We start from the raw sequence: 24,085 nt of genomic DNA on the forward strand, positions 1-24,085 counted from the left end.
ATTATTTTTCTTGTTCTTGTTCTTGTTCTTTTATTTATTAATTTATTATTATTATTTTTGTTGTTATTATTATTATCTTCTTCTTCTTCTTATTTATCTTATTTATTATTATTATTATCAATTATTTTTTTTATTTTTTTATTATATTTATTCTTCTTTTTCTTCATCTATTGCTTCTTGTTATTTATTTATTATTGTTATTGTTGTTATTATTATTATTATTATTATTATTATTATTATTATTATTATTGTTATTATTTCATATTTATATTTATATTTCTTCTTATTCTTCCTCTTCTTCGTCTTTTTATTTTTTCTTATGTTTCTTCTTCTTCTTCTTCTTCTTCGTCTTATTATTATTATTTTTATTATTTATTTATTATTACTTTTTATTCTTATTTTTTTATAATTTTTCCTTTTTTTATTATTCTTCCCCTTCTTTTTTTCTAATTTATTTGTTATTAATTATTTTTCTTATTTTTTATTATATTTATTATTTTATTTCTTGTTCTTCTTTTTTTATTTATTTATTATTATTATTTTTCATTTTTTATTTTTTATTTCTTGTTCATCTTCATCTTTTATTATTATTATTATTAATTTTTTTCTTATTTTTTATTTTATTTATTCTTGTTTTCCTGCTACTGTTTCTTATTATAATTTATTATTTTTAGTGTTTTTATTATATTTATTCTTCTTATTATTATTATTTTTATTATCTTTCTTCTTCTTCTTCTATTTCTTATTTATTTATTTATTATTTTTATTCTTCTATTTGTTTTTCATCTTCTTCTTCTTGTGCTTCTTATTATTAATTATAGTGGAAATTGCCAAAAAAACCCTTTAAGTTTGTAAAATTGCCAAAAACACCCCGTTAGTTTTTGCAATCCCCAAAAACCCCTCTCCTTTTTAAAAGTCTATGTTTTTTTCAAACCCCCAAACCACTAGCGGATGTGAGCGGAGTGAGTTTCAAATTTTTTTGGGACGAAAATGCCCTTGCATGGGGGAGTCGTGGGCTGCGACCATCTCGGCGATTTGAGAGGAAGTGGGCGGTTTTTCCGTAGGGAGTAACCCAGAGGCAATTTATTGGAGCCGTTTAATTGCTTTTTCTCGACTCACGTCTTGACTTTTCCATTTCGAGTTTGTCTCGAAAGTTGTCTCTACGCGAAGCCTCTGTAATTAGCATTTCATCGACTTTTCCCTTTCCACGGTATCTCGAAGGAGAAGTCCCCATGCGACTAGTTGGCATTTCATCGAGTTTGCGATCTAAGGTATTGAGTATGGTTTTATATTAAGCTGATTACATTCTAAAGAAAGATTTTTTTCGGTTTTGTTTTGTGCTCTGTTTTTTGTTGGAAGATATTGAAGTCTGCGAGGGATTTCTCAGTTTGGGGTTTTTGTTAGTCTGAGGGAGATTTCTCGGCTAGGGGTTTTTGTTTTGTTTTGCATTTTTCGTATGTATACACTATCGAAAATAGTTTTTTTCGATTGTTATGATTTGTGTAATATTTATAATGTACATTTCCCGTTTTACGTTTGATATGGTTGCGATTTCTACAAATGAGGGTTGGCGTTTAAGAAATGAGATGTTCTGAGTTTAACATTTGTTGTCTCTGTTTAAAGTATTCTCGTCTCTGTTTAACAAAAATGGGTCTCTGTTTAACATTTTATATCTCTGTTTAATAAGCGAGAGTTCTACGTTTAAAAACCTTATATTTCAAAGCTTAAACTTTTTGTCAATCTTGCATGTTGAATGTGTTGTTATTGTCATGCGAGCTTGTGATTATGGCGGTCGACCCTAGTTAATGGGCGTTGCTATTTGACACGGTTGTGGAGACCTTAGGCGAATTGAAAGTTAACATGACCCCTCGACCTTTGGGAGATTATTCGAAGGACACCGTTTGCGGCGTTCAGTGGTGGAAGCCATATACCAGAGAGGGCCCTTCTTGATTCTCTTTTTGCAAAGATGCGATGGTCGCACCAATAAATTCGGGGATCGGGGAAAGCTGCTTTGAGTTTCGAGACCTCAAGATGTGGCCCTCGTTCTTGAGTACGCGTTGCGATGGCGGCGCGGTGGTCTTCGAAGAAGAAAACCGGTCGGTTCGAAGGGCGGTATCTATCAAAGACCTACGAGAGACACAGAGACTCCATCAAGAGCACTCTGGTGCAACTTGTTCGACAGAGGGAGAAGAAGATAATTTTGTCAAACTCGATGGTGTACCTCATGGGGGACGATCCTCTTCCCAAATACATCATGCTCGGTTCGAGCTGGATCGTTGATTACGTCGATGATCTACCGGCCGTGGGGCGATCGCGTAGGGCGCGAGCGACGCACAAGTGGCTTATGGAGGATATTCCTGGCGGCCGCCCGAGTGCAAGATAGATCTGTCGGGAAGAAGACCAACCACGAGGGTACATTAAGGGTTGCTCGGTCGCTTAGCGTCCGGTTTCTAGGTGGCCGGAGCGGGGAAGAAAGTCCGTTTCGGCGAGATCCCAAGGATCTTTGTGCTACGGTGAAAGTACTACGGGAAGCAGCGGCGGTGAAAAGCGAGCTTGTCGTCGGCTCGATGGAAAAGAGGTAATAAATCATGGACAATGTTTAACATAAGTCTTTAATGTTTAAACATTTTTATTTAGCGTTTAACTTTAGTATTTACCGTTTAACTATTATTCATACCGGTTTAAATATTTTTGTTCTCCGTTTAATTATATTCTATAACGTTTAAATATATAAACACTCTGTTTAAATATAGTTTTTATAGTTTAAAAATGAATGATCTCATTTGAAATTGTTTGGTTTTACATATGTTAGTTTCTGAAATTTGGTTCCGTGAATCTTTGAAGAAAGAAATATTTGTTGGGGACTGACCAGGCGGATGGATGCCATTGCTCGGAACCACTTGCTCGAAGGCGGGATGAGAGGCGACCTCTATCGTGCTTGTATCGGGCCTCGTTCTCCTACTTCCGACCCACCGCGCCGCGCATTCCTCGGCCGGAGAGCCCTCCCCTACCCGGCGGTGCAACAACCCCCTACCACGACAACGGCGGTCCCCCGACCATGGCGGCCCCTCCGGCCCAGTGGCGGCCCACGGTGACATTGGGCGAAGATGTCACCGCAACTCTTATGCGGGCATGCGGATATTGATGACCGAGTTTCCTCGAGCTTGTCGCTCGTGTGGGCGCTGGAAGGGCGTTCTGGACCCAGTTTGCGCCATCCTCGAAAAAGCCCCGAAGCACCGGGACGAGCGAGGCGTCGGGAATTTGGCGGCGGCGACATCATCGGGAAAGGTCGTTTCAAAGGCGGCCACATTCGAAGAGACTTGCGAAAAAGAGGAGAACAATCTGCCTCTGTCTCCACCGCCGGTGACGATGAAACAATAGCAACACCATCGGCGGTGATCTTTATTCTTGAGTCATCGCCGTTGATGACATGGGACATGGCGGTGGAGGACATCGTAGATGATGTGGCCGTTGCTTGCGGTTGAGAAAGGTCGTTGACTCTCTTCTCGATGAAATCGTCGACCGGTGGAACCGGTGCCGAGATGCGGCATCAAAGATGGACACAATCACGAAGATCAAGAACAAGTTAAGGGTGTGTCTCCCAATGATCTTTGTTGTCATGGCCACGGTTGAGAAGATCGTCGAATCCGTTCTGCTGGTGGCGTGGCGTGACCGACGATCACGCATGACGAGCCGGGACACAATCCCACACAAGAACAACCATGTAAGGATGTGCTGCGGTTGATCTTTGTCGCCGTCGTCCCGCATCGAAGGAAGATCTTGAGTGAAGACCCGACCGAACAGCGAGAGAGATGATCAAGGCCCGATCAAAAATTGGACCGAGACGGCTCGAAAGCTTTTTATTCGAAGAAGAAGAAATGGGTTGGCACGAGTCGTCTTAACAAATCTGACGAGGGAGTTGATGAGGATCTTCCTCAGCTGCTCTATGGACGAGTAAGTGTAACGTTTTTATGTTATTGTTTAAAGGGTTTCTTATAGTGTTTAACTATTTCCTAATAGTGTTTAATACCTTTATGTTATCATTTAAGTTTTCTACTTATCGTTTTAATTATATATAATATCATGTAACAATTGATAATATCATTTAAATATTTACTAATATGGTCTTATTATATACTGTTATCGTTTAACCTCAAAGCATTTGTCGTGTGGAAGAATGACGACTATCGCACCACACGTGACAGATTATACACTGCTCGAGGGGAAGGAGATGAGTCGTGATGATGTGATGGGCGCTTTTCGTATGCATCATACAAAAGTCGGCGAGCGAAAGAGCCATATCCTTACAAGAGGCGCGCCTCCATCACCGACCAGCTTCCATTTGTTTATGTCAAAGCGGACGACGCACATGACACAATTATGGCTATGATCGGGGATGCTCGTGCGCAACCTGCATGAAAGTTCAAATTGTCATCCTCCGATAATCATGAATGGCCACTTCCATGTAGTCGTCACGGGACAATGATAAACAAGAATACTAGGCATTATTCTTCATGTCAGGAGTACGATAAGGACGGCGTTGGACATGGTAAGTTCTTTAATTATGTCCGATTAATATCTGTTTGGTATTTAAATCGGTATTCTAATCTCGACTTGCATATCTCGGCGGTGGAATCTATTCGACCTTTTGTGTTGATATGGAGTTAGGCGAGTCGGCGGCGACAAGTACCCGCTGCGTACGACGCACGAAAACCCGCGCGAAAACAAGGAAGCGTCGATTCGCCGTCTCGTCATGCGGTTTATCGAGCAGTTCGTGGGGGTGAGAAGTTCTGACTACAGCATGACGGGGCGTTCCTTTACCTCGAGATACGGTATGTTACCCGCGCACTTAAGGAGGGAGGCGGTAGGCGTCCATGACAAGAGGGGAGTCGTCACAAAGCGGGTTAAATTTTGTTTTGAATAACATGTCCTGTATATCGATTGTCAATTTTGTTTTCAAATGTAAATCTGGACAAATTCAATTCATTGTTTTCGTGTTGAAGAACATGACTTGTATATCTTAATGTAAATTTTGTTTGTTTTGAATTGAAAAAGAGGTTAAATTCCATTCGGTTTTATTTCATTTGTTTAATTTACGTTGTAATTGTGTACATTTCACTTTCATTGTTTAAATATACTATATATCGTTTAAACATCGCTTTTAAATATTTCAAAAATACGGTGTACCCGTTTAAAAATAACACTGCCTCTGCTTTTTAAATAAACGCACTCATCGTTTTAAAACATCGGTTGAAATATTTTCAAATCTGATGTCATGATCCGTTTAAAAATAACAATGTCGCTGTAAATACATCTCAATTCGTTGTAAAAAGTAAGAGTTTAAATGTGGAAAGGTTCCCATCAATACACAATGTTTCCCCGTCATCGCCGGTTTATTAACAATGGCTCGGCGATGCGGGCTTTCATTGCAAAGATCGCTGATCATGCGACCGGATCCTTGGCAGCCGGGCTGCAATGTAACCTCATGGACATCAAACGCTGCATCGATCCTCTTCGCCCTAGGCCGCCCAGGCTGCCTTTCTAGTCACTGTGCCGTCGCAAACGAAGCTCACGATTTCCGCCCGAAGGCACCGGCTATCGCCGGGTATGGGAATATAGCTTCCTCAGACGCCATTTAGTAATTGTCGACGTGAAGTACCCGCTTAATAAATCGACGTACGCGCTGGTGTCTGCATATGTCAGTTTTAGCCAGCAAGCATGTTTCGCAAGGGATACCATAAACTTGCCACCTTCGACATGAACAAGTTCGATGGCGAGATCCACGAGTTCGTTTGCATTGGTCGATCACTTCAGTAACGATCATCGACACAACGACCAACACGCAAGATTTTGGCCGTCCCTCAACAATGATCTCTAACTCGAATGTATGTCCGGGCATAAGTAGCTCTCGCCATTTGGTCGCTTGCTCACGCCCGGTTACATAACATGCGCATCAACTCGAACCCGGCAAATAAGGTTAAACAAAGGCGATTGATGGTTAAATAATTCGCCAACATGTTTAAACATTATTGTAATTATTTAAACGAAATGATTAATATTTAAAGTCGGATAAGTGTAATTAAACAAAAGATTGAGAATGTTTAAAAGGGTAATACTAAATGTTAAGTGTAAACCAACATTCGCGAGACCTTATGGAGTCGACCATTTTCGTCACCGGTAGAACGACGAGCTTCCTTGATCCAAGCATCGAACGACTCACGACATTCGAATACATCTCACCCCAACGATCACCTCCGAACAGATAATTCGACCAATGCGCCATATCCGATTTATTAATCAACCAGTGATGAGCTTCGGGTGATATGGCACTGCTAGTTCATTCACGGTATCATCGAAATCTTTAGCCGTGGATGCCCACGCAATCGCGGAAGCTATATGTACCCAGAGACTCCTCCCTCAACGCCTTCCCAAGTCCGACATTGGCTTTCATAAAATTGGCCTCCAAATGTCGAAGGCGATGCGCATGTGGCGAAGAAGGGAAGACTCTCGCACTGCGCTCACAAGGCCCTTGGACCCGTCTCGACACTGAAGGTAATTATCTCATGATAATCTCCACCCTCGTGATAAGGCATCGCCTAACTTAGATATGAACCAAGTCCAATTGGCATCGGTCTCGTCATTGTCATCTATACCGAAGGCGACGTGGAAAAACCATTGTTACCATCTTTCCCTGTGGCACCCGATGAGTGTACCCGATATTTTTCCAAGGAGGTGGGTACCATCGAGAAAAGCAGCGGCCCGCAAGCCCTCTTGAATCCCACAATACACGCTACCGAAAAGAAAAAGAATGCACGTTTAAAAAGCGATCACCGTCTCTCTCCACGATCGCAACGCTGCCGGGATTTGTCTCAGCCACCTTATCCACATACCAAAGCAAAGCAGATCATAGGTGGAGATGTCACCTGCGTCGAGGACCACCCGGGCATGCTCTTTTCCCAACCAAGCCTCGCTTGTATGGTATGTGGACACCATGTTCCCGCAACATGTCCTTCCCGAATGTCGATGGCCTCAGACAAGAGATGGTCCTCGAGCTTCCAAATCACTCGTAGCGCTAACCCATTTTTTTCGACGCTTTTCGGATGTGACGCTCGAACCTATGCCACCACCGCAAGTGTGGATCTGGTTGATTGTCTTGATTACGAAAGTATTTTTGTTATACTCTTTTTGATGCATGAAGGCGCTTAACGACAACCATCGGCCGAGCATTCCACGATCGCCCGATGTTTTTCGTTCTTTATGAATTTGAAGTCAAAAATTCCTTTTGATTGCATGATTTTCGAGTACATCCTCGAAATGTTCGACACCGTCAAAACGTTATCCAATATCCAACGATAACACTTCAGAATGATCCGGCGAGGAAGGAAGACATCCCACACCGCCGTGGTCACCATGGGGATGAATGGGAGCACTCTGCAGAATCAGATTCATGCCAACACTTCGATCAAATGAAAAAGATCAATATGTGAAGCGGAGAGTATAATGTTTAGCGATAATGACAATAGTTAAACGTTAAATTAAATACTTAAGCAATTAACTAATAACGTAAAGGACTAGTATAATATGTTAACCGATGATGTGACATATTTAAACAATAATGACCCCGCATAACCTGGAATAATTAAAAGAAAAGGAACTTACAACGAGTAAACCTCGTTTTCATTAGGATTCTAAGAATGGCACATTTTCACGTCTCGACGACAAGATCAACTACAGAGACATTTGAAGATGGAATGGGACGTGACACATCCACTGGAAGTCAACATCGCTTTTCGATTGGGCAAACCGCTTTTATATCCATCCGGTGTGATGAACTTAACCCTCGACAAGAGAAACTTGAGACCCCATCGCTCACATATCTCATGCCTAACACCAACTCCCAAGAAGTCTCGAGCCGTGAACATTAGCACTCTTCCCTCCCCGTTGAATCTAGCAATACCACAAAAACTCTCCATAATATATCGATCGAAAACCAAATCGATGCAAACCAAATGAAATGAAGAACAAAAAGAAGATGAAGAAGAAGAAGTAGAAGATGTAAATAACAAACAGCAGTCAGAAAGGCAAACAAAAAAGTGCAGCTTGTATGCATAGAGGTTTGACTAGACGTGATGTGATTGGGCGGTATTTTTCCCTCCATCCCAAGGGCAAAAAGGGAAATATATGTCACCGTCATCGAGGAAGACATATTGTCATCGTTCGAATGAAAGTTCTCAACTCAACATGAGTCTCGTGTAAACGCTCAAGCTTTTTTTATGTTTAAACAGGATACATATAGTGTTTAAAAAAACGGTTAATTGTTTAACTAAAGTCTATATCATTTAAATAATATGTTATTGTTTAAATCGAATGCTTTTCACCGACATCGCGTTGAAGATGGGTACCTCCCGGGTCACTGCTTTAAACATCTTTACGTATTTTTCTTAAACACCGCTGTCATTGTTTAAAGAGTAACTTGAGTAGTGTTTAACTTTTTCTATTGTTTACACCGTTGTCATTGTTTAAAGAGTAACTTTTTTTCTTAAACACCGTTGTCATTGTTTAAAACATATTTACGTATTTTCTATTGTCTACAATGACGCTCTTTTTGTTTCCCACATTGTTTGTTTTTACTAGGTCTATGTTTAAATTTCGAAGTTCACGATCAAATAAGCTTGTTTCGCTTTTTATTTATAAAAAGATTTACAACATTTACAACATTTACAACGTCCGCTCGGACTTTGGACACTCACGACTCGACCCTCGTATAACTGAAAACAAGTGTCCCATGACATTCGAATGCTCACAGCGGTTGCATAACATGCGCATCAACTTGAACCTGCACAACGTACAACATTAAAAAAAGGTTAAACAACACACATTCATGAAAACGACTATTAATCAATGTGTCATGGTCGGACTTAAACGAAGATCCTGATAGTTAAACACAGAACGTAATAGTTGTACACTGACGTAATGTTCTTAAATGGTAACAGAAAGTCTCAAGTGATAAATATCAACCCCGTCTTAAAGGATGTTTCCTGATCTCCCTCCTCTAGAGAATCCTCCGCAATCACGAAATACGTGAAAAATTTCTTTTCTTACCCAAGTCGAAATGCTCGCTTAATTGCTTGCCGTCATCCACCGCTGAAGAATCCTCTGCAATTCGGCAATTATGAGAGCATTTCGACTTGGGCAGGAAAAGATAGTTTAACTTGTTGCGTGATTGCGGCTAAACGATTCTCAAGATAAGGAAGAAGGTTCACGAAACATCCTTTTAGATAGAGTGGTTGTCCATGGGAAGAGGAGGGAGCGAGGAGGAGGAGGAGGATGATGAGGACGACGAGGAGTGGTCATGTCCATGGGGAGGGTTCTTTCCGGTTATTTATGGTGTGAATTCCATAGCGGTCGACTCTTCATATCCGAGAAAAAAGTTAAACGACAAGATGGCTAGCATATCGATCGATGAGAACGAACGGGTGTTCGGAAAATTATGTTACCGTGCATAAATTTTAATGCCGCCATTAATTCTTATCGCACGGGATACCATAACTCTGCCACCGCCACGCCACACCGCCAAAGTAATTCGGATCAAAGCGAAAAAAGATCACCGCTTTTTACGCAGAGACTTTGAGAATTTACACGTTAATATGAATAGTTATACATGTAAAGATAACGTTAAACGGAGATGGGAAGTATTACACCGGATATGACAATTATTAAACATATTAGTAAAAATATTTAAAGCGTTAAACCAGCGAGAAAGTCCTTCAAAGGTTGAGCATGATGTGATTTGGCGCTTTTCTTTCCCACCATTTTCAGGGCTAAAAATGGGATTTCACAACATGGGACCCATTTGAAGTGAGCAGTAGGGGGTAAAAGGGAAGTTAAACACTAATGGAAGGGCTGTCCGGGGTGTGCAAAAGTAGGAGGGGGTTTTTGGGAAGTTTTGAAAATTACGAGGGGTAAACAGTAATTTTCCCTTTTATTTTTAACGTTCAATTGTTCATGTTAAAGCATAAAAAAAAATTAAAATATAAAAATTTATAATTAGCAATTTAATTTTTATGGAAAACTTCTCATTTTTAATTAACGATAATTAATAACTAATTAATGATTCCAATGAGCTATTAAATTAAATATTTATTTATAATAATTAACTAATTTTAATATTTCAATATTTAAAAAAATTATCACTTAAAAAATTAATTATTATATGTATAATAATATTTATTTGCAGAAAGGTAAAAAAGTCATTTTATCATATTTTTCTTTATTTATTTTTTCATTCCAAATACACTATCCTCCCAATCTTTCACAACTAAACATAATTTTCATTCTCATTACTTTTCCAATTCTCTCATTAGCATTACTTTTCCACTCCTCTTCATTCCATTCTTTGTAAACGCCTCTAATTTTGACCCATCGAAACTTACTCTTTTGTTTCTGTTTTCGGATTCAAAACGGAGCATTAAACAATGTGGATAAAACCAAGAGATCATTTTAAAAAGTAAAATAAAAAAATACGAGGGTAATTTGTAAATTTCCAAGCTGTCAGAAAGACTTGCAATTAAAGAATAAAAAGCTCATCTACTTCATCTTCTTCTTCTCTTCAGATCAAAACGGAAGAGTTCTGAGCTTGATCTCGATCTCATGGGGATTTCGCCGGCGATGGAAACCCTAACGGAGAAGGCAAACTACCTTCGCGAGTCACTAAACAAGTCCAAGACGATCACCGAAAGCATGGTCTCCATCCTTGGCTCCTTCGACAACCGCCTCTCTCTTCTTGAGACCGCCATGCGCCCCACTCAGGTTACCCTCTTCCTCCTTGGGCTTCGATCGTCATTCGTTGAACTTCTGGTTTTCGTAAGGGCTTTGTTGTTTGATTTCTGATTTCCTGATTTGTGTTTTCTAGGTTCGAACGCATGCCATTCGCGTAGCGCATGAGAACATTGATAAGACTTTGAAGTCCGCCGAAGTTATTATCAACCAGTTTGATCTCTATCGCAAGGTTAGTGCTTCGATGAAAATTTCTAAATTTTTGGGCAATTTTAGTGATTTCTCGTTGTTTGCTTGGACAAAAATTTGAACTTTGGTGGTGAAAGGTGTCAATTTGTGGTTTTTTAAAGTGAATGATGCGGCATTTTTTTCCTGGTGAAAGAATCAACCAACGGAAATTTTTTGTAACTGACTGTATTTCTGTTAGCAAAAATACCCAATTCCAAGGTTATACTAATTGAAGGGAGTAGTTTGAGTGGTTTTTTTTTATGCTGCATCTTTGCTATTCTTTGTTTGTCTGATTAAAAATTTAAACTTTGGAAGAATAAAGGTGAGTGATTTTCTGGAGCAAAAGGTTGGAAGAGAAAGGAACTTTGGCTTTTTCTTAGTACAATTATTTGCCATTTATTGTGAAATTATTGGGAGTCTATGATGTTGAGTGTTATGTTAAATGTTTAGGTTGAGAATAGAATACAAAAGGGGCCACATGAAGACCTTGAAAATTACTTGCAAGCCGTTGATCAATTGAGAAATATTGGGAATTTCTTTGGCTCAAACAAGACCTTAAAGAGGGGCGACGGGGCTGCTAATAACACCAGTAGTTTACTTGCCAAGGCAATCTTGAAGTTGGAAGAGGAGTTTAAGGAGCTTCTAAATACCTACAGGTTTGTTTAATGGTTCATTTGTTACATTTTAGTGGTTGATAACTTAGTAGTTAATTTTTGCTGCATCACACAATATGTTGTAGTGGAACATATGGCCAGTTAATTATCTTCACTAAAAACTGGATAGATCCTAGTATAAAAGAAAGATTTATATAACTTGCCTTATCGTCGAATCATCCCCGTGGAGTCAGAAGCTAAGGAAACATATTAGAACTTCTAAACACACATGTAAATTCACATCTGATTAAATAAAGTTGGCTACCATTTTTCATACAACTTTTAATGGAATTCAGTGCTAGGAGTAACTCTTCCCTAAGAAACCACATAAACAATCATGAGTAACAAAGCCAAACTGGACGGCATGAAGCAAGCTGCTTTATAAATCTTGGAAATTGCAGCTTCTACCTATCAAGGGTCCACCTGCTTAAATGATGAGGGCGGCAACTCCCCTTACCGAAATCTCTCTTGTCATCTGCCATCAAATAAATGATAAGGAGCCATTGTAAATGTCATTGCATTTTCTTGCGCAAGTAAATTATGTTACCCATGGTTTATCTAGGTAAAATTATGTATCTATAGGAGAATGCACATCTTTTCTTTAGATATGACTTTGGAGACATGTTGGGTCACATCTTCCCCACATAATCCTACTTTACCTTAGTTTATTTGATAAAAAGGGTTTTGGTTTTACTCATCCCTTTCCATTTCACTTTCCATCGTAATTTTTTTAGCTTTGAATTTCAATCTTTTATTTTTTATTTTTTATTTCTAAAATTACTTTATCTTGTTCCTATCTTTTTTATGTTTTTCTTGTCATTATGTATTATTTTTTAACCCCTTTTAATAGTGATTTCCGTGATTTAAAAAAAATTATTTAATTTTAATTTTAATATGATTTAAATTTCTAAAGTTTAATTTCTTAGTTGACAATGTGTATATATATATGTGTACACCTAAAAAATTTTTACTAAAATATTCTATACCCCTAAAAATAATGTGATTCACATGTCTATATATGTGCATGCACATATATAGACGTATATGCATATATGGTCATGCCCATGTATACTTGGTTCATTAAATTTAAGTGTTATATACTCTATGATGCTTGGATATCTAACACATGTATCCACATCCTAGTAACAATATCTATTAGTTTGCTAGATTATTTCTTTTCCTTGGATTCTTCAATTAGATGGACCATTGCATGTGGCCTTATATAGAATATGATTATTTGATCTCCTAAAGGCCTGAGAAACATGTATTTAACTCCTTCCATATTGATTAGCATATGGACATTGCAGTTAAATATTGATAGGATGTTCAGTGTGTGAAGTATAATCTGTACACAGCAATGTGGTATATTCACTGGGGTTATTTTGTTGTTGCATTTCCTGTCATAAGATACAATTCTTACTTGGGCCTTTTATCCATTCCTAAGAAATTCCATTTTTTAATTCTTGTTACGGAATGCTAGTATAGTAAGGAGCTTCACCTTTAGTGGACATTTATTCTTCCAAATATTTATTGAGAATCAAGTTTTAAGATGGCCCATTATCAGGATCTTGTGAGAATGTTTCGGTAGAGAATTCTATTCCCTTGTTCCATCCCAATCTGAATATCTCTTTTATTGTCTCACACGAGTTGGTGGTTACATTTTGCATTTTCAGACCTTGTTCTTCCATTGCTTGGGCCTGGTGGTGTCTGAACACTCTGTGCAATTTCATGTTATACTTTAAACATTCTTCACTATGTCTTTATCAGTTTTTTTAGAGATTAAGGAGTAGATTCAACTCATTTATTTATTTTTATAAGGGTCTTTTCCAACTCCAAATCTACATCTTCGTGTTAATCAAATAGGCCTCTTTAGTTTGATTTTCTCCTTCCAAAAAGTTTGATACTTGGTTCTGATAAATGCAACCCCTGGTTTATGCCTGCATAATTCTTCCCACTATATGCTCCTTGAATGGCATAGTTGGTTTATGCTAAAGTTCCAAGCACACATTCATTTGCAGGATCAGATATATCTGCTTGGAGTTTTAAACAATTGCCCTCTGATCAGTCTTTCCATGGAGTCAACATAATGTGATTGACATGTACATTTTGGTTACTGAAAAAATTGCTAAAAATGTGCAATATATCTGTTAATTGGGTTGTAATGATTGTCCTCCGATTAATCCTTTGATGGAGTGAACATTCCTCTCTGAAGGTGTTTCTTGGGCATTTGTTCATTGCCTGGTCAAATTTATGCCTTTTCTTTCAGTTGGAATGTCACAACTAGAACCACCACAATATTCATCTTTCTGAAAAAGTGAAATGTGGTCAAGATTTAGGTAAAATGATTCAGTAAATTCTCTAAAACCTTTAAACACTAGTAGGAAACTTAACTTAATTTCTATAAATTATGACTTTTAGTATCATATGTGGGGCAGTCTGGTCTATTATTTAATTCTTTCACTCTTTGGTTTCAGCAAAGCAGTGGAACCGCAGCAACTTTTTAACTGTCTTCCCAATTCTCTTCGGCCATCATCAGGTTCTCCTGGGCACCAAGGTGAAGATGGTAAAAGTCAGTCAGCTACCTCTGATCATCAAGCCAAGAGTGCAGAGAACACTGTGTATACACCTCCTACCCTAATTCCTCCAAGGATTTTGCCTCTACTACATAATTTGGCTAAACAACTTGTTCAAGCTGGGCGACAACAGCAAGCCTTGAAAATTTACAGGTTATAACAAATTTTTCCTTCTGAGATTTTAGAGCACTGTGGTAGTTCTCTACATGTTTTAATGTCATTTCCTTGCCGATGTGGCTGGAGCTTGAGCACCTTGATTAAGTAATTAAGACTGGTAAAAGTTTAATTCTGTTGTTTTGATTGGGTGAAATTAAATATTTTTCTGATTTGTGTAGAAATCATACAATCCTGTTTTGCAAATATCTCATTCTTTACTGGATAATCTTCTCAATTAGTGGATGGATGTCTATAATTCTGTCTATATATGTTAGATAATTTGAGATTCATTGTTTCATATGGGTAGATTTATTGCTAATTTGGTTAACTATGCATTTTTTCGACTAGTGGTTGGGAACATTTTTTTAATTGATACCATCGTCATTTCCAGTAATTTCTTATTTGGTTTGCAGAATTTATGCTTGCTTATTCATAAAAGTTTTCTTATTTATTTTTTTTAAATGTGTATGGATTATGTGTATCTAGGTGAGATTCTTTTCCTCCACTCATGTTTGAGGATGAATCATCAGTCTGTGAATTACCTGGTCATTAATACAAATACTATACCTTTCATATACAGGGAAGCTCGTTCATCAGCTTTGGAAGAGAGCCTTGAAAAATTAGGCGTTGAGAAACTGAGTAAAGATGATGTTCAAAAGATGCAATGGGAGGCATTAGAGCACAAAATTGGGAATTGGATTCACTATATGCGAATTGCAGTAAGAAATTGAGTTAGATGAAGTTAGCAAAGAAGTCTGCCCATTATTCTCTAATGAGTTGACTTTGTTTGAAACAGGTCAAACTACTTTTTGCTGGAGAACGAAAAGTTTGTGATCAAATTTTTGATGGTATTGACTCCCTCAAAGATCAATGTTTTGCTGAAGTAACTTCAAATAGTGTGGCTATGCTTCTTAGTTTCGGAGAAGCCATTGCCAAGAGCAAACGATCACCAGAAAAGTTATTTGTGCTTCTGGACATGTATGAAATTATGTGTGAGCTTCAGTCAGAGGTAAATATGATTTGTTTGTACTATATAGTCAGAGATAAATTATGTGTGGGCCATCATTTTCTTAAGTAACTGCTGGACTTGTGGTTCTGCTGCTTAAGACGTTTCTTATTTGATTCTTCCATTTATTATCTCGATTTTTTTTAAATGATACTCGTAAATCTAGTTATGACTCTGTTTTAGTATTCTTTCACAATCGAATATCATGTAAAAATTTATCATTTGAAATGGATTTCCCAGATTGAAACAATTTTCGAAGGAAAAGCTTGCTCTGAGATGAGAGAATCTGCAGTGAGCCTGACAAAACGATTAGCACAGACTGCCAGGGATACCTTTGGTGATTTTGAGGAAGCTGTTGAAAAGGATACAACCAAAACTACCGTTCATGATGGAACAGTCCATCCACTGACTAGCTATGTGATCAATTATGTGAAGTTCCTCTTCGAGTAAGAATTGTCATGTTCTCCATTTAGCTACTGATTCCTTGCTTGGCTAGTTTTATGATCTTTAGTTATTTGACTGTGATTTTTATAATTCTGAAATCTTGTCGCTATACTGTGTTTCTCGTCTTTGCATATTATATTTTATTGGTGATGCTGGTACTGTTACTTTTATCTATCTGTCTGGGTTTGGATTTAGTTACCATGAAGTTCTTGAAATTCTCTTTTTTCTTTTTTTTTAATAGGAAATGATAACAGAGGGCAATGCTTTTTCCAGTACCCATGTAGAACTGCTAGGCTTCCATACGAAGAGATGCATCTTGTGTGAAAAACAAGCAGCACGTCTTTTTTTTTTATTAGAAACTCTTGTCTTTGTTAAGAGAACTAATTTAGGACCTATTCCTACAGAATGAACTAAGGGCTGTTTCTTCACCAACAATTTATCATGGAAATGCACCATTTGATTATTTCTTATATTTCTTTATGCTGAGAAATGCACATAGCTAATATGAGGGCTCTCTTTTAAAATAATAATATTATATGCTAGATGGACGCATCATCAATCTTTATGGCGCTATCTTGCCCAGAAAATTGGATAAGGTGATGTAACAGCACCATTTGTTTTGTGATTAGAATTCAGGCACAGTAAATCAGATCCTTGGTTGTTGCTTCATTTAACTACTTTGAGATCCCCTTTTGAAAGCTTAAGTTTCACTTAAGAAGTATGAAATTGATCTATATAATTCATCTCTTTTATTAAAATTTTAATTTTAGTCTACTTTCCGTCATGTAGCTGACGAACTCAATTACTGCTCGAATAAAGTGGTTGGTCCAAATAATTGTATGCCTTCTGGAACTAATATATGTTCCTGATTTTATGTTGTATAGACCCTGAAGCTTGATATTTTTATGTATTAAATTATCTGTACTCTTTCTTTCTGGATTAATATGCTTTCTTATTTTGTTGTAGATTTGTATACATTTGTCTTAGAAAATCATGTGTTTGTATGTGCAGTTATCAGTCAACACTGAAACAGCTTTTTCAAGAGTTTGAAACTGGAGGAGAGACAAATTCCCAACTGGCGTCTGTGACCATGAGAATAATGCAAGCTCTTCAGAGTAATCTTGACATGAAATCGAAGCAATATAAAGACCCTGCTTTGATGTACCTATTTCTAATGAATAATATCCACTATATGGTTAGATCTGTACGCAGGTATGCTCATATTCAAGTAGAAATTGCGCCATGGAGCAGATAAAAACAATTTGTACTTTGTTAATTACAGGTCAGAAGCTAAGGATTTACTTGGTGATGATTGGGTTCAAAGGCATCGAAGGATTGTGCAGCAAAATGCTAACCAGTATAAAAGGGTGGCTTGGGCAAAGGTACAGTGATGACCAGAACCAAGCTTGCAGTTTAATCTCTTTGACAGTGGCTTGAATTGAATTCTGTAAATTATTATGTTGCAATTTTTTTTAATTTAGATTTTTTTTTCTCTCTTGCCAACTTTATTACATTACCATATTCTCATGCTGGAATCTGTTGAACAAATACTCCTTTTCTTCCCATTTTTTCTGAAAACATATTTACATCTCTTGTGTGTTGGATCAATCGTGTACAAACTTATGATCTCATATTAGTTAACTTATAAAATTTAGTGGCGCTTGGTTCAGTTTGAATTAGCACATGTAGTCATGCATAGTTTGTTGCTTTCAGATTTCACGTCTTGCCTTAATGTTTGATTTTACTTTTATCATTAAAACATACACAATAATATGATTTTATTTTGGAAGAATCTTTTTTATGGCGCCTCCAAACTATGCTTTTATTTGTATTGATTGGCCATGCTTCCTCTGTAGCCTATATGCGAAGAAATATATGAAATAATTCTGACAAAAATGTCTTAAACTTTTCCTTATAAGCTTCGGGCCATATGCATGCCTGCTGTCTGCAAACATTATTGTTCTGTTATCAACTATATTCTCAGTTTATGAGATGAAATTGAATTCAAGACAGCAATTTAGCATCTGCTGTAAGATTTCATTAAGCGTTTGACTTAATTGTGGTTTTCATTCAACAACAACAACAACAACAACAACAACAATAATAATAATAATAATAATAATAATAGTAAACAAATGATCTTTAATCTAGCATAATAACAAATACTGGAATGAAGTTAATACAAAATCATCATATGTTATGATTGGGGTGCATACTATTGGAAATCAGCACTATCTCTGTTATGATTATATTTTGTTGCATGTTTTTCAGATTTTGCAGAGCCTTTCTACTCAGGGTCTATCTTCATCAGGCGGCGGTAGCAGTGCAGCGGGAAGTGATGTAACCAGTACAAGTAATGTTTCACGAGCAACAGTGAAAGAGAGGTTAGGATATTTCAACTTTAAATAGGGAATTATCTTTGTTAGAATAATAGCATTAACTATAACTTAGATGCCTGCACCATTATCAGATTCAGGTCTTTCAATATGCAATTTGAGGAGCTTTACCAAAGGCAATCTCAATGGACTGTTCCTGATCCAGAATTGCGTGAATCTTTGAGGCTTGCAGTTGCTGAGGTTCTACTTCCTGCATACAGATCCTTTATTAAACGTTTTGGGTATGTTTCCTTAACCTGTATACCTTCTATTCATTTATGTTCATTGGCCTACTTGTTTGTGTTTATTGGCCTACCGACTTATCCTTTTTAAGGTCGTATCCCTAGTGTCTGCCTATGTTAGAGCTTATGACAAACATGAAAAGAGGAATTCAATTAGAATTTACTGGTGTCTTGATTTGCATTTGGTGCATTTGAAATTTTGAATGCATTTACCAATGCAATCTGAATTTTTTCAACCATATCTATTTTCCATTTATTTCTGAAAACATCAGCACCTTTCTTCCTGATGAAATTGTAAATAAGCTTTGTACTTGAAAACAATGTTGCCTTATAGACCACTGTTGCCATTTAGTAATATATTGCACCATTCCGATTTCTGGCTGACTTTTAGGACTTGTGTCTCTTGTATATTGTTGGTTTATGTCGAGCTAAATGTACTTATATTGGCAACCCAAATGTTTCTATTTTTTTTCCCGTTTCAATAATTAGGCCTCGCAATTGGTCACTCTTGCTTTTTAATCTTTGAACTGTATGCCATATTACAAATTACTACTACCTCTAGTGGAAGGAAATGTCAGACAGGAATCATTGATATGAACTGCATGTTCTGAGAGAACACACAACAGTGTTTGTGGGATAATATAGAATGGTTTGAATTGCATGATGGGGTTTATTGTATTCTTGTGTTATTGTGTTGAGTTTCAAGATCAGTGTATTCATTCTGTGCTTTTCACTGTGTTATTGTGTTTTGAGTTTCAACAGTGTCTTTGAATTCCTGGGTTGTGCTTTTCAGGCCTTTACTGGACAATGGCAAAAATCCTCAGAAATATGCCAAATACACTGCAGAAGATCTTGACCAAATGCTCGGTGAGTTCTTTGAAGGAAAGCCGGGGGAACAAAAACGCTGATGATCTCCGTTAACTAAGCTCTGGAAATATGTAACATATTTATATCATGATTGATCATGTCGTATTCTTGTGCTTTTGTGACACTTCTGTGCAGAGCTTGTATCAGTTCTCATGTTTTTGCTTTGGTTTGGTTCGATTAGTGTTGGCCTGACAGATGAGTTTCATTTATTGTCAATAATAATAATGGATGAAATAACTATTGGTTATTATCGTGTTCAATTTCGTTTTTACAATAATAAAAAGTTTTTTTTTTTTTCTATGTGAAATGGAAGATTATATTTGTCTTTTGATGTGAACCTTGGTTAGCATTGTTTCACATATGTTTATATAGAAGAATTTGTTAATGTTATAGTTGGTAAGCTGTTGGATGTGAAGATTAGTTGCCATGTGGTTATTTTCTAGATTTTTTGTTCTTAATTGATGCAGTAAGAAAAATAAATGACTACTATTCACTAAGGTGGCATATTTTTGTTCATTTTTTTAACTAAAAAAAATATTACTCATCAATAGAGATTTTTAATTATTTTTGTGAAATATTGAAAACCCCAAAGTGAAGAAAGCAATAACTTAAAAATAGAAATAAGCGAGAGAAGAAAAAAAAAATATTTGTTTTTAAAAATAATTTCTTGGATGATTACAATATTTCCTTGGATAAGTTGGACAAAAGGATGTTAAAAGGATAGACGGGTATTAAGGTGTATTAGTTATATATATATATATATATATGTATGTATATATATATTTTTTTTTAAATAATTTTTTGGATGACTACAGTGTTTTTTCAAAAATCTAGATTTATAGGTTGGAGAAAAGTATGTTAAAAGGATGACGAGTACGAAGGTGTATCTGTTATGGTGGCTTAACCACCTTAAAGAATTTATCATGTGGGGCTGGCTGACAATGTTGAGCAATGAGAATTTGTCACGTGTACTTAAATGATATTTTAGGATCAGATCCTCACAATGGTAAATCTCCCTGCCATGCAATGTTGGAAAAATTGAAAGTTGTGCCGTGGATACCACTCCCCTGAAAGTGAAATTCCGACACGACCGGGATGTAATCGAGATCCAGTTCCTCCACCAAGGTTAACACAACTACCCCCACACATGTGCACTCGTGGCAAGGAGTTGAAATAGCACCGATTACCTAGAAGCCAAAGGCTAAAGTAAAAAGAAAAAACCTTAGGGAAGAAGAAGTTCTGTGTCCTATTTAAAACCCAAAGCTTATTTTATCTTTTTATTTTAAAATCTGAATATTGCAATTTAAAACAGAGAAAAATTTGGTTGGTATAAAAACGTGTAACCAAAATTTGAAAATCAATCATAACAGATAAGCACTATCAGTTTGTTGAACAGTTCAAACCACAATAGGACATGTTTTAAACTAACCAACAGATTTTTTTAAAATCTTTCTAGTAGTCATTCCCAACAATCCCCCACGAATGACTTACTAGTCAAAAACTATATTTTTTGGGTAATTGAAGAAATTTTATTACTTAAGCATCAATATCTTTCGATTGAATTAATGCATAGTGAAGTGAGGTATCAACTTAGCTAATGAAAGTGAAATGATTCTTGAACTTTCAAAAGCTCAAGCTGAGACCCCCATAACACGTATTAACTCCTTAATGTAAGCTATTCCGTGATATAATTTTATCAAAGCGCTATTGAGGGCCATGCGCATACACCTTGAGTTCTTATGAGTGATTTAGAAAAAAAAACTCTATTCTTTCATAGAAGGCAGCCTACCGTCACACTCATATAAAATAACTTCATCAAGTCCATATCACAAAAGGACCATTGAAAGAAAGAGCTATGAAGGTTTAAGAGTCCATAAGACTCATACATCACAAAGTCATCAACTCATTCATCAAATCCTCACTACGACCACCCATCACATAGGGCTATGAATATAATCACAATAAAGATTAGGGATAGAGAATATATACTCACTCTATGGCTTTTAGACCCATTCCCCTTAATGACTCAAGAATGGTCTTCCTTGTTAATCCTTTAGTGAGAGGATCTGCCAAATTACGCTCAGATCTCACAAATTCCAAGGAGATGACGCCATTCCTTAATAGTTGCTTAACCGCACCATGTCTAATGCGAATATGCCTCCTCTTGCCATTATAAACATAGTTCTTGGCAACACCAATGGCAGTTTGTGAGTCACAATGTAGAGAGATCGGTGCAAATGACCCCACAAAGGCATATCTCCTAACAGGTTTCTCATCCACATATAAGAAAATAATCACACAATGAGACCCAAACAATTTAGAGTAAACACATGAATTAGATACATTAACTTTATAACCATTACTTACCAAAGTATGATCATATTTCCCATACCATTGCTTGGGTGCTTATATAAGCCGATAAAGGGATTTTTTAAGTTTGCATACCTTATATTCTTGATAGGGGATCACAAAGCCCTCGGGTTGTGCCATGTATATCTCCTCCTCTAGATCATTATTGAGAAAAGCCGTTTTCACATCCATTTGATGTACCACTAGGCCGTGAATTGCTGAAAGGGCGATCAAAGATCGAATGGTAACAATTTTAGTTATAGGAGAATATGTATCAAAATAATCTATACCTTGCTTTTGAGTATAGCCCACAACCACTAATCTAGCTTTGAACTTCTCAATTGAACCATCCGGTCTAATCTTTTTCTTAAAGATCCATTTATACCTAATAGGTTTACTGCCAATAGGTAAATCTACCAAATCCCATGTGTGGTTTATAATAATATAATCTAGCTTGTTTTTGATGGCTTCTTTCCAAAAACTAGAATCTATTGAACTTAAAGCTCGGTTTTAGGATCCTCATCAATTAAAACCATAGATGCAAATTGATCATTAATCTTATCTAGGTTTCTACTAGGAAAACAGATAAGAAATCAGTTTTTCTCAGTTTTTCTTCTCTTACTTCTCCTTAGTTCATACCCAACAGGTTTAGAAGGAGAAGGAAAAGAGATAGATACCTGGCCAACGTTTGAAGTACCAATGGAAGTGCCAACAACTTTAACTATAGGAAATCTATGCCCAAAGAACCCTGCATCTCTAGACTCACAAATGGAATTGTCAGTCAAGCACATGGATCCATAAGCTGCACTGTTATGAGCATAACCAATAAAAACAAAGTCAAACGTTTTTGTTCCAATATTTGTTTTTTTAAATACCAGATATGCAACCTTTGCTAAACACTCCACACTTTCAAATAGTTAAGGTTAGGTGCAAAACCCTTCCACATCTCATAGGGTATCTTATCCAGCTTCTTGTGAGGGACCCTATTAAGAACAAAACAAGCAGAAAGCACAGCTTCCCCCTACATGTTATCAGATAACCTAGATCTCAACAACATGGCATTCATCATTTCCTTTAACGTTCTATTTTTACGTTTTGCTATGCCATTTTGTTGTGGTGTGTATGGTGCACTAGTTTCATGTGTGATGCCATGCAATTCACAAAATTCTTTAAGAAAATATGTACCATACTCACAACCTCTATCGGACCTTATTCTTTTTATCTTTCTGCCTAATTGGTTTTCAACTTCTACTTTATATTTTAAAAATATTTCAGCAGCCTCATATTTTGATTTTAAAAGGTAAATTCTTGTGTATCTGGAAAAATCATCTACAAAAGAGATAATATTTTTTGCCGCCTCTACTCATAGTGTTTTTAAAATCCACCAAGTCAGAATGTACCAATTCAAGCAATTTAGTGCATCTAGATGTGATAGGTTTAAAAGGCTTTTTCATAAATTTTGCTTTTACACAAATTGAACATTTAAAATGATTACTAGCCTCAAATGCATTGATAAGATGCATGTTTTAAGCCTAATGGATGCAACATTCACATGTCCTAATCTACCATACCACACATCAATAGTCTCAACAATATAAGCAGAACATGAATCATTTTCATTAATACTAGAAACACATATAGTGTTCAAAACAGAAAGGCCATCAGCCAAATACCCCTTACCAACAAATTCACCATTTTTTGTGATGATCATCACCTTGTCAGCCTTAAACATAATCTTTAGCCAAGCCATGTTTAGAAGATTGCCAGACACTAAGTTCTTCACAAGGAAGGAACATACAAAACATCATTGAGTGCAAGAGTTTTGCTAGAAGTGAGTTTTGGAAGAACCTTCCCTTTCTCAAGTACACCAATAGTGGCGGAGTTGACCATGAACACACACTCCCCATAAGAAGCCTCCTAGAACTCGTGGAACATCTTCTTGTTTGAGCAAAAGTACTTGGACACCCCGGTGTCAAGGATCCAGTCTGACTTGTTCTCCACCAAATTGCCCTCCACGACCACAGTAGCAATGATGTCTTCTTTCTCAGTGAGGTTGCCCTATGGGGCAACTTGGTTGTTAGACTTCTAGCCTTACCTAGATTGGTCTTTGCATATGTAGCAATGGTGGCCTTGTGTCCCTACTTCCCATAGCAAAAAGATGACACCTTAGGCTTCTGAATCTTCCTATCAGTGCCTTTGAACTGCGTATGCTTCTTATAAGGTTTGTCCTTCATCACCTTCTTGCCTTTGTTTTTGGACCTATCTATCGGTGTTGAACTAGACTCAACCAAGTTAGCTTTAACAGACATAGAGGAGTTTGAGTTTTGCTTATCTTTCAGTCGGTTCCCATCCTTAGTACGCATGTGTCTAATCAACACCTACAAGGTAAGGTCCTTCTTCTTGTTCTTGAGATGGT

At 37.0% G+C, this 24,085-nt stretch overlaps 1 protein-coding gene across 1 annotated transcript; it reads left to right on the forward strand.

Moving 5' to 3' along the window:
- The first annotated feature begins 10,596 nt into the window (after nt 1-10,596).
- On the forward strand, nt 10,597-19,580 carry LOC120275744 (exocyst complex component EXO70A1-like). Its single transcript, XM_039282433.1, has 12 exons — nt 10,597-10,809; nt 10,913-11,008; nt 11,455-11,660; nt 14,132-14,383; nt 14,967-15,105; nt 15,183-15,395; nt 15,633-15,838; nt 16,848-17,048; nt 17,119-17,218; nt 18,108-18,220; nt 18,307-18,453; nt 19,247-19,580. Exons 1-12 carry the CDS (start codon nt 10,651-10,653, stop codon nt 19,359-19,361), a joined length of 1,947 nt encoding a protein of 648 aa, XP_039138367.1. The 5' UTR covers nt 10,597-10,650; the 3' UTR covers nt 19,362-19,580.
- The last annotated feature ends 4,505 nt before the right edge of the window (nt 19,581-24,085 follow it).

The sequence above is a fragment of the Dioscorea cayenensis genome, chromosome 14 (genome assembly GCF_009730915.1).
Source record: "Dioscorea cayenensis subsp. rotundata cultivar TDr96_F1 chromosome 14, TDr96_F1_v2_PseudoChromosome.rev07_lg8_w22 25.fasta, whole genome shotgun sequence".
NCBI lineage: Eukaryota > Viridiplantae > Streptophyta > Magnoliopsida > Dioscoreales > Dioscoreaceae > Dioscorea > Dioscorea cayenensis.

What these genes read in the sequence shown, in the direction of transcription:
- LOC120275744 (XM_039282433.1), top strand. Translation starts at nt 10,651, where the DNA reads ATGGGGATTTCGCCGGCGATGGAAACCCTAACGGAGAAGGCAAACTAC. An exon ending in TATGTGAAGTTCCTCTTCGA is followed by an intron (nt 15,839 to 16,847) that starts GTAAGAATTGTC and finishes TTGTATGTGCAG; the next exon opens with TTATCAGTCAACACTGAAAC. An exon ending in TCCTTTATTAAACGTTTTGG is followed by an intron (nt 18,454 to 19,246) that starts GTATGTTTCCTT and finishes TGTGCTTTTCAG; the next exon opens with GCCTTTACTGGACAATGGCA.